General features: G+C 43.4%; 1 protein-coding gene across 1 annotated transcript; it reads left to right on the top strand.

Annotated features, from left to right (window-relative positions):
• Positions 1–375: 375 nt before the first annotated feature.
• Positions 376–12,286, top strand: LOC117728222 (pituitary tumor-transforming gene 1 protein-interacting protein). Its single transcript, XM_034529022.1, has 7 exons — positions 376–547; positions 759–805; positions 1,527–1,635; positions 3,706–3,820; positions 5,210–5,278; positions 9,507–9,553; positions 11,839–12,286. Exons 1-7 carry the CDS (start codon positions 442–444, stop codon positions 11,886–11,888), a joined length of 543 nt encoding a protein of 180 aa, XP_034384913.1. The 5' UTR covers positions 376–441; the 3' UTR covers positions 11,889–12,286.
• Positions 12,287–13,087: the final 801 nt, after the last annotated feature.

Genomic DNA, 13,087 nt, shown 5'->3' with positions numbered 1-13,087 from the left:
CACTTTATTATTTAATTTGTATTCTTGGTTTGTTGTATATCATCTGTATTTAATGTAAAGCGGATTAACTAACGTGTTGTACAATAATCACATTGAGGGCCTCGCAATGTGGTTCAAAAGAATATGTAATAAAACAGATACATCAAAAAACAAAATAAAAATAAATAAAGAATCCAAATGAGTAAACAAAAGTTGTATAATTCCACTTTTAGCTGCTTTTTAACACCTTTAAACGAAAATGTGGCCGGTTGTTTTGTATCTTTTGTAAAAAATAAAAAAAAATAAAAAAAAGAAGAAAAAGAAAAACATAGCATAAACTCCTCCCGCCCGGGCTGTAAAAACTCACCAAACGCGCTAACCCTAGTCAACCAGGAAGTGACAGCAGCGGTAGAACCACAGCAGTGTTTACCGACCACCGCGGTGCAGCTTCAAAGCTCAACAATGGGGCGCGTGAGAACATGGACCGCTTCGGCGTTCGTCGGCGCCGTGGTGCTGTGCGTTAGCTTCGTTAGCTTGGGGGAGTGCACCACGACTTCACCGCCGACCCGTAAGTTGAATAGTGTTTTGAAAAGTAGCACCGTGTTTTTTTTTCTTCTTTCTTACGGTAGACAGGTGGAGACATTCCGCCTCGTAACACCATTGTTATAACCAGTGAAATAGTGTTTATACGTCACTGTGTGAACGGGGACCTGCTCTGTTCTCTGTGTCGCATTAGTTTCACGTAAGCTAACTTTGTGTTTCTGCTCGTCTATTGTCAGCCTGCTCTGCCCACAAGGACTGCAGCACCTGTGCTCCAGATGTCAGGGTAAGGTTGCCAAGAGTACTTTAGGAAAATAAAAAAATAAATATATCAAACTGCTGTCATAAATCATCCTGTTATGGTCCATTGTTTATCTGCACATGAAGCACCTGGCCAGTTAGTTCCGTCCACTAAAGCACAGGTGTATGTCCTACCACCACATCCTCCATCACCCTCAAATCTAGGTGATTTAGATTAATTGTTACGCAGTGGAAATACTGCTTATTTAAATGTGTATACATCTAATTCCATTTGGTAAATTCGCCCAATTTGTTCTATGGAGTTTGGTGGGACAGCGTTTAAGTCTGAATGACATCTGTTGAGGACATAATCTTCATGTTGATCTAACTTAGCTGTGAACACACACTAAAGTGTTGAAGGGCTGCCATTGAAGCTTATTTTCATTATGCATTCATCTTGTGATTACCCTCTTGATTAATAATTTGGGGGAAATGCCCTGTCAACATGTCCCAAAGCCCAGGTTGCCATCTTCCAACGGCTTGTTTTGTCCGACCAATCGTCCTCCACGTCCCCTTTGCTGTCACGTTAAACAAAGTACCAACGGAGCGTGAATGAGAAGCTGGAATGAGGACATGTCTGCCATTTTTAATCGATTTGAAAGCGACCAATCGTGGCAGCTCTAGGGGTTTGCATACCAAGTAGAATGTTTGAGATCTTAATCGAAGCCGATTTAAGATTAAGACCGATGGCGCGTTTGTCTTCACAGTGTCTGTGGTGCTTCACCACCAACAACTGCACAGACTACCCAGTGAGCTGGTTGCTGCCTCCGCACTCAGTGTGCAAGCTGTCCGAGGCCCGTTGGGGAGCGTGCTGGTGTGAGTAGTTCCGTCTTATTGAAAATGTACGTCTTCTCTTCTCTTTCCCGTGTCAGTTTTCAATACTGCCATCAATTATGCCACAGGTATTGTATAGAGGCATTTCTCGTTGAAAAGTAAATATGACAAAGGTTTCAAAGGAACTGTTGTAACTTGTTTCACTTTCATGGTTTTGACTCTTGGGGGAATATAGGCTGTGCGTGTTTCGTTATCTGAACTGTGTATATATAGAATATATACTGTAATAAGAAAGCTGTCAATATAAATAAGCACAGTGCAACTAAAAAGAAAAGTAACTGCGATGCAGAATGTCTGTGTATGGGTGCATGTCCTAAAATGAGCTAGCGCTATGACACACTGGTTAAATAGCTGCAGGGTGGTTCTCCTAGACAAACACTGGCCTGTTTTTAGCCGAGGGGAACAATTTGCAAAGATGTACCTGGATGCGTGAGAGGAGTCGGACAACATTATGTGTTCTTCTCACTTCCCGTTTCTCCAGGATCAGCTCGTGATCCTGTATTTCGTTCATGCAGGACTCTGTGATCGATTTCGGGTTCCATCGAAATCAACCATTGCATGGTTGCGCACACCAAAACATACTCAGTAGATCCAGAAAGAAAAAGAAAAATAATCGCCAATGGACGGTGGAGTTCCCCTAATATCTGAGCAGTCAGTCAGATGAGGAAACTATCGAGCAAAGGGGATTTCGTGGATGCAAATGTGTCCAAACATGTGTTTGGCATTTCCTCAAAGGTTCAAAGCTCAGTTAATTCACGTAGATAAATACAGTGGAGATGCAGAGTGGCCCTACCCAAAGACATGCTAGACATAAGAGGGTAGGCATTATTTAGACATAATGGTTTGATCATTTAAACATGTGCACTACTCTCCACTGGCTCCCTGTTTGTTTTAGAATTATTTTTTTAAATGTTGCTGATCACTTTTAAAGCGCGCCTCGGTCTGGCCCCAAGCTACATCATTGAAATGTTAGCCCCATATGAGCCAGCTCGCAGCCTTAGATCCTCCGGTGGGGCCCTTCTGGCCGTTCCAAAGTCAAGATGTCGTCCTTTTATGCAGCTCTTTGGTTCCCCTATTTTAGTTTTTCTGTTCTGCTTTATTTTGGATTTGTATTTTTCTATTCCATTATTGTGTTCATTGCCTATATGGCACGGTCTCCTTTGCCTCCTGTATTTTCTGAAATGTTTACTTGTCTACTTGTTGTTTTTTTTACTTGTTTTTTTTTTTTTTACTTGAAATGTTTACGTTTATGTTTTTCCTTGCTTCTATGTAGAGCACTTTGTAAACCTTGTTTTTAAAGGTGCTATATAAATAAAGTTCTTATTACTATAGTTTCACTTTAAACACCATGGTCTTCGTCGATCAGTGTTTGTGTCTTTAACTAGCTCGTGCATGGAGCAATTTGAAAACGTAAGAGTCATTTCCTTAGCTTCTGTAATATTGACATGTTTAACTTGCACCGTTGGCTCGTCAGAGTGAACGAATTTCCACGTCTGTCAATTTTCTCCCAGTGCCAAAATCCGTGTCCCTGCTGTTCTTTATCATTCCTGCCATGTCTGGACTGGACTCCCGACTATACTGTAAAACTGTGTACTGTTTTTAAGAAAAGGGGCTTCCTGTGGATTCGAAGAGAAGGGTCCGGCTGCGAAGACGTCGTGCACTAGTCTGGTTGAGTTGTTAGTCTCACTGTGGGTGGGAGGCTGAAGAGTTGTGGCCTGCATTCATGGTCTCACGGTAATGATCTAATCCCTGCTGTGTCTTATCACTAATACACGTCACCCGCCATAACTGATAAACAGTTGCTCTGCTGCTGCAGGGATCCTGGCCTTGACTCAAAGTCTCAAGTCTCAGTTTTGTTTTCACTGGAATCGCAAGTGGAGCGTTAAGAGTTTCCGTCCGGTGGCTTGTGGTGTTGCCCTCACTTCAGTAGGTGGCGCCACTGCCCCACAAGTGGAGCTTGAACTGTCCCGCCGAGGAAAGAGGGAGCTAAAGTGTTGGGTTTCCTTCATAATGAAGCCGAGTATTAACGATGTGTCTCCTTGTGTGATCCAGTGAACTTTCAAGACCTGCTCATTACCCTCGGTTTCCTGGCTGGAGCCATCTTCATCGGCATTATTGTCTGCTGCTGCTGCTGCTGCTGCTACTACTCCAAGAAGAGGAGCACAAGGTAAAGTCAGTGGCAGTCAGTGCAACTGTAACTTTTATTTATATATATATATATATATATATATATATATATATATATATATATGTGTGTGTGTGTGTGTGTGTGTGTGTGTGTGTGTGTATATATATATATATATATATATATATATATATATATATATATATATATATATATATATATATATATATGTATGTATATATATATATACATGTATGTGTGTGTGTGTGTGTATATATATATATATATATATATATATATATATATATATATGTGTGTGTATCAAATGTATTTGATCTGGGATTTCCTTTTTTTAAATTATTATTTGTATGTAAGTTGCTGCTGTTAATATTAATTCAGTTAGTATTTATTTGTTACATTTATATTTACAACATTAGAAAAGCAATATTGATGTCAAGTCTGATGTTTCTATCCACATAAAAGCATGAGCCCAGTCCCTTCCACACAGTGAGGCGTGCAGCCTATCGATAAACACTGGTATCGGATCGATGAGCCCACGTATTGCTGTCAGGACTGGAAAAAACAGATGTGTGCATCCCTATTCTTTCTATGTCCAAGTTAATGGGCTTCATGTTTTAACACAAAAGCACACCAGTCATCTTAAATGAAATAACAACATCACTTCCCAACACAAAAAAAATGTGTCTGGTGAAAAGAATTTTGAAAACCACTGGAATTTTGAGCATGTGAGCAAAACAAGTGATTGCGAAGACGCAAAGCAGCTTCTTCAGGTCATATTCCATATGAAACAAAGCGATGGATTAAAATGCTGATAAAGAGTTCTAGTGCTCTATATCGTTACCTCTTAGATTAAGTGAAAGAAAGTCTTAATTGCTTTGGGGCCAAAAGCTCTGGTCGCCTCATCATTTTAGCGTCCTTGACGAGACGACCGTGTGCGGAGAGTGAAATGAAACTGTCATGTCAGCCAATCAGCTGCAGGCTGGACCGTCACACGCTGACAGCCCTGTGGGTGTAGGAGTCTCATTGCCGTCTTATCACCTGAGGAAAAGCCCTGACACACACACACACACACACACACACACACCGAGCGTCCATTCAAATTGACCCTGTACGTTAGTTTTCTCGCCTCCCGATGGCTCCGCCTCCGTTAAATGAGGTAATTCCGTTATCAAAGGTGAAGCACAGAAGCTCCCACTTTCATTTTCAACGTCGGTTTCTTCCTCGCCTCCTCGGAGCTGCAGACAAAGTATGAATCGGACACAAAGCTTTCTTCAGAGAACGTGATTCACTGTTACTCTAATGTCGTCGAGCTCTGTGGGAACGAAGCTCCCTCGAGCGAATGTGATTGGTTTTTTTGTGGTCCTCTGGTTCTGTAGTGAAAGTCTGTTTTGTGTGTCTTTATGTCGTCAGGCCTGCTGACGGAGATGAGAACATATTTGACAGGAAGAGAGAGGAGTTCCGAAGGCGCGCTGATGAGTGGTAAGAACTTCCCTCCAGGCTCCAGTAGAGGGCGCTTGAAGCCGTCGCTGACGAGCCATAACTATAACCGGGTTGTTTTTAAATAACCTGCTTCACGCCGCAGATTATTCTCTGCATTCAAACCTTCTTCAAGTGATACCCATGCTAGTCTTTGTGTGTTTGGTCGTCATGACGATGCTGTGTCGCTCCCCTCTGGTTCTTGTGAAAACTACATTTCGGGCAAACTCGCAATATGGTCAGCTGCAACGTTTTTTTTTTTAAATGGCAGGAGGATATTTGTTTCAGACACAATTTGTGTCAAAATTATTGTCAATTATTGTCAATATTCCACAAAAGTGGAATATTGTGCTGCAGAGATGTCCTGACCTCCACATCATATTCGACAACCTTCGCAAAGCATCTTTGTTCAGTACAGATCCAAAAGCACACCGTGATCATTTTTATATGTTGCACGTGAGAATGATGACGTCAGAATTATTAGCGATGCAATAACTATAATTGACAGGAATGCTCCAGACTCCACCGTCCCAGAAAATACTTTCTACTGTAAGTGTAAACCGTCCAAAATTCTAAATGATATCCATTCACTTGTTTTTTTTTATCATCTATAGTCTTTAAATATAGTCTTCAAATGGTCAGAAAATAAAAGTGTCTTTTCCTTCTTCATTAGTATTTTAATAATATAATATCTCTTAATATCTTTAATATTTTTGTGAACACATCTCCTTCAAGTTGTTTCGCCAACAACTACACTTTACATCACAAATCATATCATAATTTCAATATCGGTCACAATAAACAAAACAATTAGATATTATTTTCTTAACTACACGATGTAAGCGTTAGGCTGGTAGATATGACTTTGATTAATGTCACAATATTAGCAGGACGTTATTCAGAATACAGAATGGTGTGAATAATAGAAAGATCACGTCTAAAGTCATACAAGTTTTATTCATTACATTCGACAAATCTTGGAAAACGAAAAGCTTCTTAAATGTGAGTATTTCCTGGTGTCTTTACTCTGTGACAGGAAACTGATTTTATTTGAATTCCGGACGCCATCTTGGGCTTTTTTTTTGTTGACTTTGCTTCGACCAAACAACCAATAGATTCTTTGATTATTGATTGATTGTTGAACTCTTTGCTGTTGGAGGCCTTTTTGTTTCCACTCTCTTTTCCTGCTAGTAATGTTCACATGAAAAGTTCTATTATGAGTCCAAAGTCAACTTAAATAAGCAAATCATGCTAATACACGTTCATTCATACAATACAAGTCGAATCCAAATAGAATCAAACTATCTGTCTTATGGTATCGGGTTGAATGGCTGTCCTATCCTAATCCTGTTCTTTCAACACATCACGCGGGGGCGGGGTTACCCTCTCAGTACCCCGAATAGCTCATAGTCCCCAACAAAAGGGCCCGTTGTGTATGTGTGTTTGGGATACAAGCAACTGGTGTGTGTGTGTGTGTGTGTGTGTGTGTGTGAAGCCCCGACAAGTCCATGTCCCAGAGGAGGAGCTCCGCGTTCCTCCGCTCGCATCCCAAACCACCGATTGGATTGCCGAGGCTGAGCAGCTGCCGTTTGGTAATGTGGTCACAAATAGAGCGGGCCACGTCCTGTGGAGCGCCATCCACCGTCAAAGAACCAGTGTGTGGGCCTCTCAACACGCCAGTAGCCTCCCGCTTCCTGCAAACCCATCAATGTTTCAGCCTCGTCTTCCCGTTTAGAAGGAGAGTCGGTAACTACGATTCCTCATCATCGCTTGCAGAGCTGGGAACATCCCCGCTTCTCCTCTCTCTCTCTGTGTGTGTGTGTGTGTGTGTGTGTGTGTGTGTGTGTTGAATTGTCCAGCCTCCCCTGAGCTCTCCTCTCACGTGCCACAGACTCTACTGGGTTTCCTGCAGTGAGCTTGATCAAATCTCCCAAGTCGGAGTTAGTGCAGTGACCTACATGGAGGCAGAGAACAGGACATTCTGAAGAGATCGGCCCCGTCACGGGAAGGACTTGTGTCTCTTGACGCTGCTGCCTGGCTCCTAGAGGGCTAGCTCACAGCACGGAACCCTCATCCTCCTATACTTAAGTCCGGTCTGGGGGGGGGGGAACCATCAGTACCAGCCCCCCCATGAGGGATCGGCTCTTCAGCTCTTTGAATGCTTAGTGATATTCCTGCCCTTTCAGCTGACACTGCCATAAACAAAAACATAATTAGATATTTTCCTGTGGTATTGTTGTTAGTGCTTGCTCTTGTCAAGTAAGCCTTTTTGAAGCGGTATTCCACCACTAAAACTCCCCAAGACATCCCATATTTTCATTAGTGGCTCTTTGACGTTTGCTGTTTGGCCGTCTTAAACTGGGATCGCACGCAAGTGAACGTCCATTCAGGCCTGTCTTTTGGGAATGTTCATTACGTCGTCTGTGCTGTTGCCTCGACTCGTTGCTCCATTCAGTCAAACACAATGTCAATGCCCCCCGTGACAGAGGAAACGAACCATTACAACTCTAAACGTTCACGTGCATCCCAGTACAAGCAATCATAGACCCGAAGCCAGAATGATGTCATCCGGCCAACGCGATTTGTTTTACCTGCTATGGCGAACGCACGACCCCCATAGGAGGTCTTCAATCTGGCAAGTCGTAATAGTTCTTTCACGTCAGCTGCTATTGGCCATGTTTCATGCTTCCAAGAGTCCTAATAATGCTGTACTACTGTACTACTAGCAGTTGCTGGCTAGCTTCCAATGAAAACAAACCCCTTTTAGCAAGATCTCGAAAAGGATCTGACAAAAGACTGAACTTGAGACCATCAATAAAACAAAGGGGTCAGATGGCAGGCGGAGCTCAGCCACCCGGATTGCTCAAAGATAAACTACCTGGCAGTAAAACACTGACGGATTGACTGCAGCTCTTTGTGCAGAGATGAAGTGAAGTGACGCCTCTGGAGGGTCCGCAGCACCAACACCTCCTCCCGGGCTTTTGTTGGTCCTCAGGAGGTGCTGCCGGCTCAATGTGTCGAGCTGTCAGCTGAAGTCCAAAAAACAAGACTACACACCACACAGCAAGCCAGTCTCTAAATGCCAAAATCCACAAGGAACGCAGATATGCCTTTTCATACTCGGCAAACATATGATCAAGTTATCAATGCGATAACGATAGCAGGATATAAGACGATATATCATGTAATAAATGTTGTCTCTCCTTGTTAACTGTTGCAGAACATACAAAAATGAATCAGCAATTTATGTTTAATCATCATATCAACAGTTCTCGCGATCATTTCTCTACATTCTCTTCTCTCTATTTTGTAAGCTAAAGCACGCCGAGCCTAAATGTAATCACTTGGTTACAATTACCTGAAGCAGCACTGTAGTGCCAGCCTGGCTTTACACACATGAAAATGTCTTATTGCAGCCATCAGTGTGTGTGACAGGTTATTAAAAATCCTCATTCTCAGCTGCAATCACAGCCCCCCTTCCTGTGATCTTACATGATGTTTTTTCCCCGAAGGTTCTGTGGCTACGGGGCATTTTAACGCACCCGTCGGCCGTAAAGCGTCGACTTTTCTCCGGCGTGCGTCGGAGGACATGAGAGTGACACATCTGGGCCTCCCTGCACTCCTCTGGGTTGAACGGGGGGCGTGTTTGGCTCAGTTGAGACGGATTGCTGCGCTCACCTGTTTGGTCCTGGTTCTTTTAGGGTGGTCAAACTGGAGGCTCTGTGTCCGCCTCCAAGCAGACTGGTGTGGCTGGAGGGTTAGGAGGGCAGACCAACCACACAGTATTTATGAAGTTTGACAGTGTGGTTTCCGTCATAAGATAGAGGCTCGGTCCATTCTGTTTAACGGGATATCTCAAATTTGGCATTAAATGTCCACTTGGACTGAAGGTTGCACTGATTTATAATTGGGGGGGGGGGGGTCATAGGTCAAGGTCACTGTGACCTCAAGCCCGTCCAATACTTGTGCTTGATCAAGTTCACCTTGAGCTGGATTTATTCAGCTTTGGCACAAACGTGGATGAACTTATTAGAAGTCGGTGGTCAAAGGTCACAGTGACCCATAGTAATTATGACCATTTTAAACAAATGTCGTCATGGGACATTCCCACCGTGATTCATTCGTATAAAGTCGGTGTGAACACAAAACAGACCAGAAGTCCAACTCATGCATTACACATTTTTCTTTCCTGAGGCTGAAATAAATCCTCCTTCTTTTTGTTTCTTTACAGGAACGAGGAGAGACTGGCGAGACACGAACATATCCGCAAGAAGTACGGTACGTATGGCTCCACGTAGTGTGACCCCCAGATGGACTCCATCCATCCTCCCCTGTGACGGATAAACCGGCCGCTAACGGCTGCTTCGACTCGGATGCATATCCCAGGACTTTGTCGTTGACTTTAATTTCCATACTCCGTGCCAGCAATGCGTTATTCAGAAGGGAGGCGCCTCCTGCCCTCAAAGCAAGGTGATTGAGGACACCTATAGGCTACAAAATCCTGTCAGCTTCAACCGGTGTCAGCATAATTCCCCCTGCAGCGGGGGGCCGACGCTAGTGTCCGGTTCAGGACCCAGAGCAGGATGTCACAGGTCCTGGAAGCAGCAGACCGATCCCCTCGGTAGCGCAGCCTGCAGTATACAACAGGGCGGAGTCATTGATCAAACGTTAACCGTGTGGTTTCAGGTTAACCGGCATCCGATGAGTTTCTTGACATGCCGTCACTCCCATCGGCTTGTACATCTAGGGGGGTCGTTTCTGGTTGTGTGACACCGGGCGCCGCTTTCATGACTCGGCGCCGCGGGGAAACCAATCCGAAGAAATGAGGATGAGGATGACGATAAAAAATGTCGTTCATTAGGAATGAACTGAAGTGGGATGAAGCGAGTAAAAAATGCTTTAAGACAGATGTTGACAAACTGCATCATTCGCAGGTGAAAACAGGTAATAAATATGGCAATGTTTGATATCGCACTAGTCAGCATATTAGCAACGTTAAGTGTGTGTGTGATGTGGTTTAGTGTATAGACAACATGACAGTGATGGATGCTGGTGTGTCCTCAGGCCTCCTGCTCTCATTAGTTTCCTTCCTCGGGGGTCACAGGCCGCTCTCCTTTTTACTTCTGGAGAACACCGTCCAGGGAGCTTTGTGACAAACGGGTTCCCTTTTAGAGCGCCTCTCCGTCGAGGATCACCGAGTGGAATGTGAAACTATTCCTAAATCTTGATGGAGCAGCCAGCCTCCAGGAAGCAGTTGAACAGGAAGTGTAACCTGTCACGGTCTTCAGGTGTGTAGTCTACACATCCCGGACTGTAAAAACACAAACAGTACAAAGCCACATGTGGACTCGACTGGTTCAACACGTTGTGTACGAGTGAAGCGGACAAAGAAGTCCACGTGTATGTTTCAGGATCAGAGTTTTCAGGGTGGTGATCACAGGTGTGTTCAGTCTTCTGTAACTCATGGAGATGTTCAGCCTGCTGGAGCAGCGGTGTGATGCACAATCAATATTAATAATCACCATCCAGAGTTTTTATTTTCTATTCCTACGATTTTTAAATGACCACGATCGCCTGTGATATTGGCGTAAAAGCAAGAACTCTGCTGCGTATCGAATCAAGCGCCTCCTATGGCAACAGCCAGCCACCAGGGGGCGATCCAGATGTTTCGGGCTTCACTTTTAGGGAAGCTGTCACGCTGCCGCAGAGGGGAAGGGTGATAGAGTGCATGTCTGTTACAGATTGTAAAGCCCTCTGAGACAAATTTGTAATTTTTGATATTGCGCTATACAAAATGAATTTAATTTAATTGTTATAGAGCCGAAGAAATACAATTTGAGCAAACAAGAAGAATATGGTTTTTGGTCTTCTTTTGATGCCGATGCGTGAATTATCTTTAGTATATAATTATGCCTCATGACAGTTGTTCTGTTGACTTCACTTTGGTACAATTGGATGTTAATTGTGGGAGATGCACCGTCTCATTTTAATGCAGAGATTTGTTTGTGAGCATGAACGAAGCGCCGCATGGAAGGGAGAGAGCAGTGCTCTGAAATGCATCATTGTTGCTCTCAATATTGATCAAAAATAAATGCGATTATCATCTTGGCCAAAGATGAATACTTAATGAATTATTTATTCAAATGAAGGAAAAGCATGCATTGAACCCTGGCGGGGCAAAGGAGGTGCATGATGGGAGCATTATGTGAAGCTCAATCCAACTAAAAGTCCAGAATCTTTCTCTTTTGTTTTTTTGTGTTGTTTTGGTTTCAGTTGTGTTTTTTTTCGATCTGCTTTGCTTATTAATGTGTTGGAGGTGCAGAATCGAACCACTTGAGGACGACTTCAATGCTGGTTTCCATCTTTTAGGGATCGTTGAAAAGTCATTTTTCGAGAACAAGTAGAACGGCGAGGCCGATGGAGGATGAATTCAACCATTTCAGCCATGCACTGAACATCAATGTGTGTCCATATAAAAACATCCCCCCATCCCCCCGATCCAGCTTGAACTTGTGTGTCTTCTCCCTGTGCCCCCCCCCCCCCCCCCCCCCCCCCCTCTGCAGGTCTGATGAATGACCCGGACCACCCGTACAGCAAGTTTGAGAACGAGTAGAGCGGCTGCTCCGGACCTTCAGCCCGAGCACCGACGCGCTGAGGAGCCGTCGCTCAGTGACACGACTCGGACACAAATCACCATCTCACCCTTTTCAAACAATAGCCAATCAGAGGGTGGGGAGGGGAGGGGGGAGGGGGCTCGGCTCGGCTCTTGATTCTGGCTGAGGATGCAGCGACGTTGCTTCGGATGGATGATTTTCAAACATTACTGCAGAGTTCTTTTGTCTTCTGAAATGTCCTCCTCCGCGTTTTCTTTTTTCATTTTTTTTTTTTTTTAAATATTAGAAGTTTAATATCCGTCTTTGCATTTTGTATATACAGTATTGATTTATGGAATCCGAAATAACAATTTTACCGCAGATGTGACGCGACAAAATAAATTCCTTTCTCTTTTAACAGCGAGGTTTGCTCTTTCATTCTGGGGATGACCTGCGTATGGAATATGTGTCACCCCACTACGGATCCTTGTTAGCTCACAGATTATTATTCCGCACACACATTATCATCTGACTACAAAATATGTTTTGGTACAGAGTGTGAATGTTTAAATGAGCTCCATTTAAAAAGCAAGTCTGGCTCTGTGCATCATGAGAAAAAAGGTTCCTGCCGAGGTGGAAGCGTCCGCATGTGTTCCCGGCTGTATGGAACTGAATATGAAACGCAGCATAAATGACATAACTGCACTTCTAGATGCAGTTTCAGCCAAAAAGCTCCAGCATGTGAACAAGAGCGAAGGCTTTAGTAGAGGCGTGCTATTGCGCAATCTTGGCTCCATTTGGGTGTCCGTGTTATTTGAAATGTTCTCTGGTAACTGAAACTCATTTCATATCATTGTAAATGATATAAACTCCCTCGAAATATATTTGAAAAATCAATCGAGATGGCGGGTTTTTTTGTGTTCGCCAACACAGTATTTTTGGATTATTACAGGAAATAATCTCTGTGACAATCTTCACAAATAAACACTGTTTTTTTTAAATTTTGATTACGACCGGCACACGTAGAGAGCTCAGTTTTCCCAAATGGTCACGTTTTAAAGCTGCATGCATTTTGGAAGTTAATCATTTTGTTGACAGTCAAAATATATTTACTCCATTAATGTTTTATTTCCTCCATGTTTTTAGTAATACATTGTATAATTAAGGAGAGTAATGAAAGTGGATGAAGAGCTACTGAACGGAGACTTCTGGGACATGT

The sequence above is a fragment of the Cyclopterus lumpus genome, chromosome 25 (genome assembly GCF_009769545.1).
Source record: "Cyclopterus lumpus isolate fCycLum1 chromosome 25, fCycLum1.pri, whole genome shotgun sequence".
Lineage (NCBI taxonomy): Eukaryota > Metazoa > Chordata > Actinopteri > Perciformes > Cyclopteridae > Cyclopterus > Cyclopterus lumpus.
The sequence above is the reverse complement of the archived record's forward strand: the minus strand, read 5'-3'. Positions and strand labels throughout refer to the sequence as shown.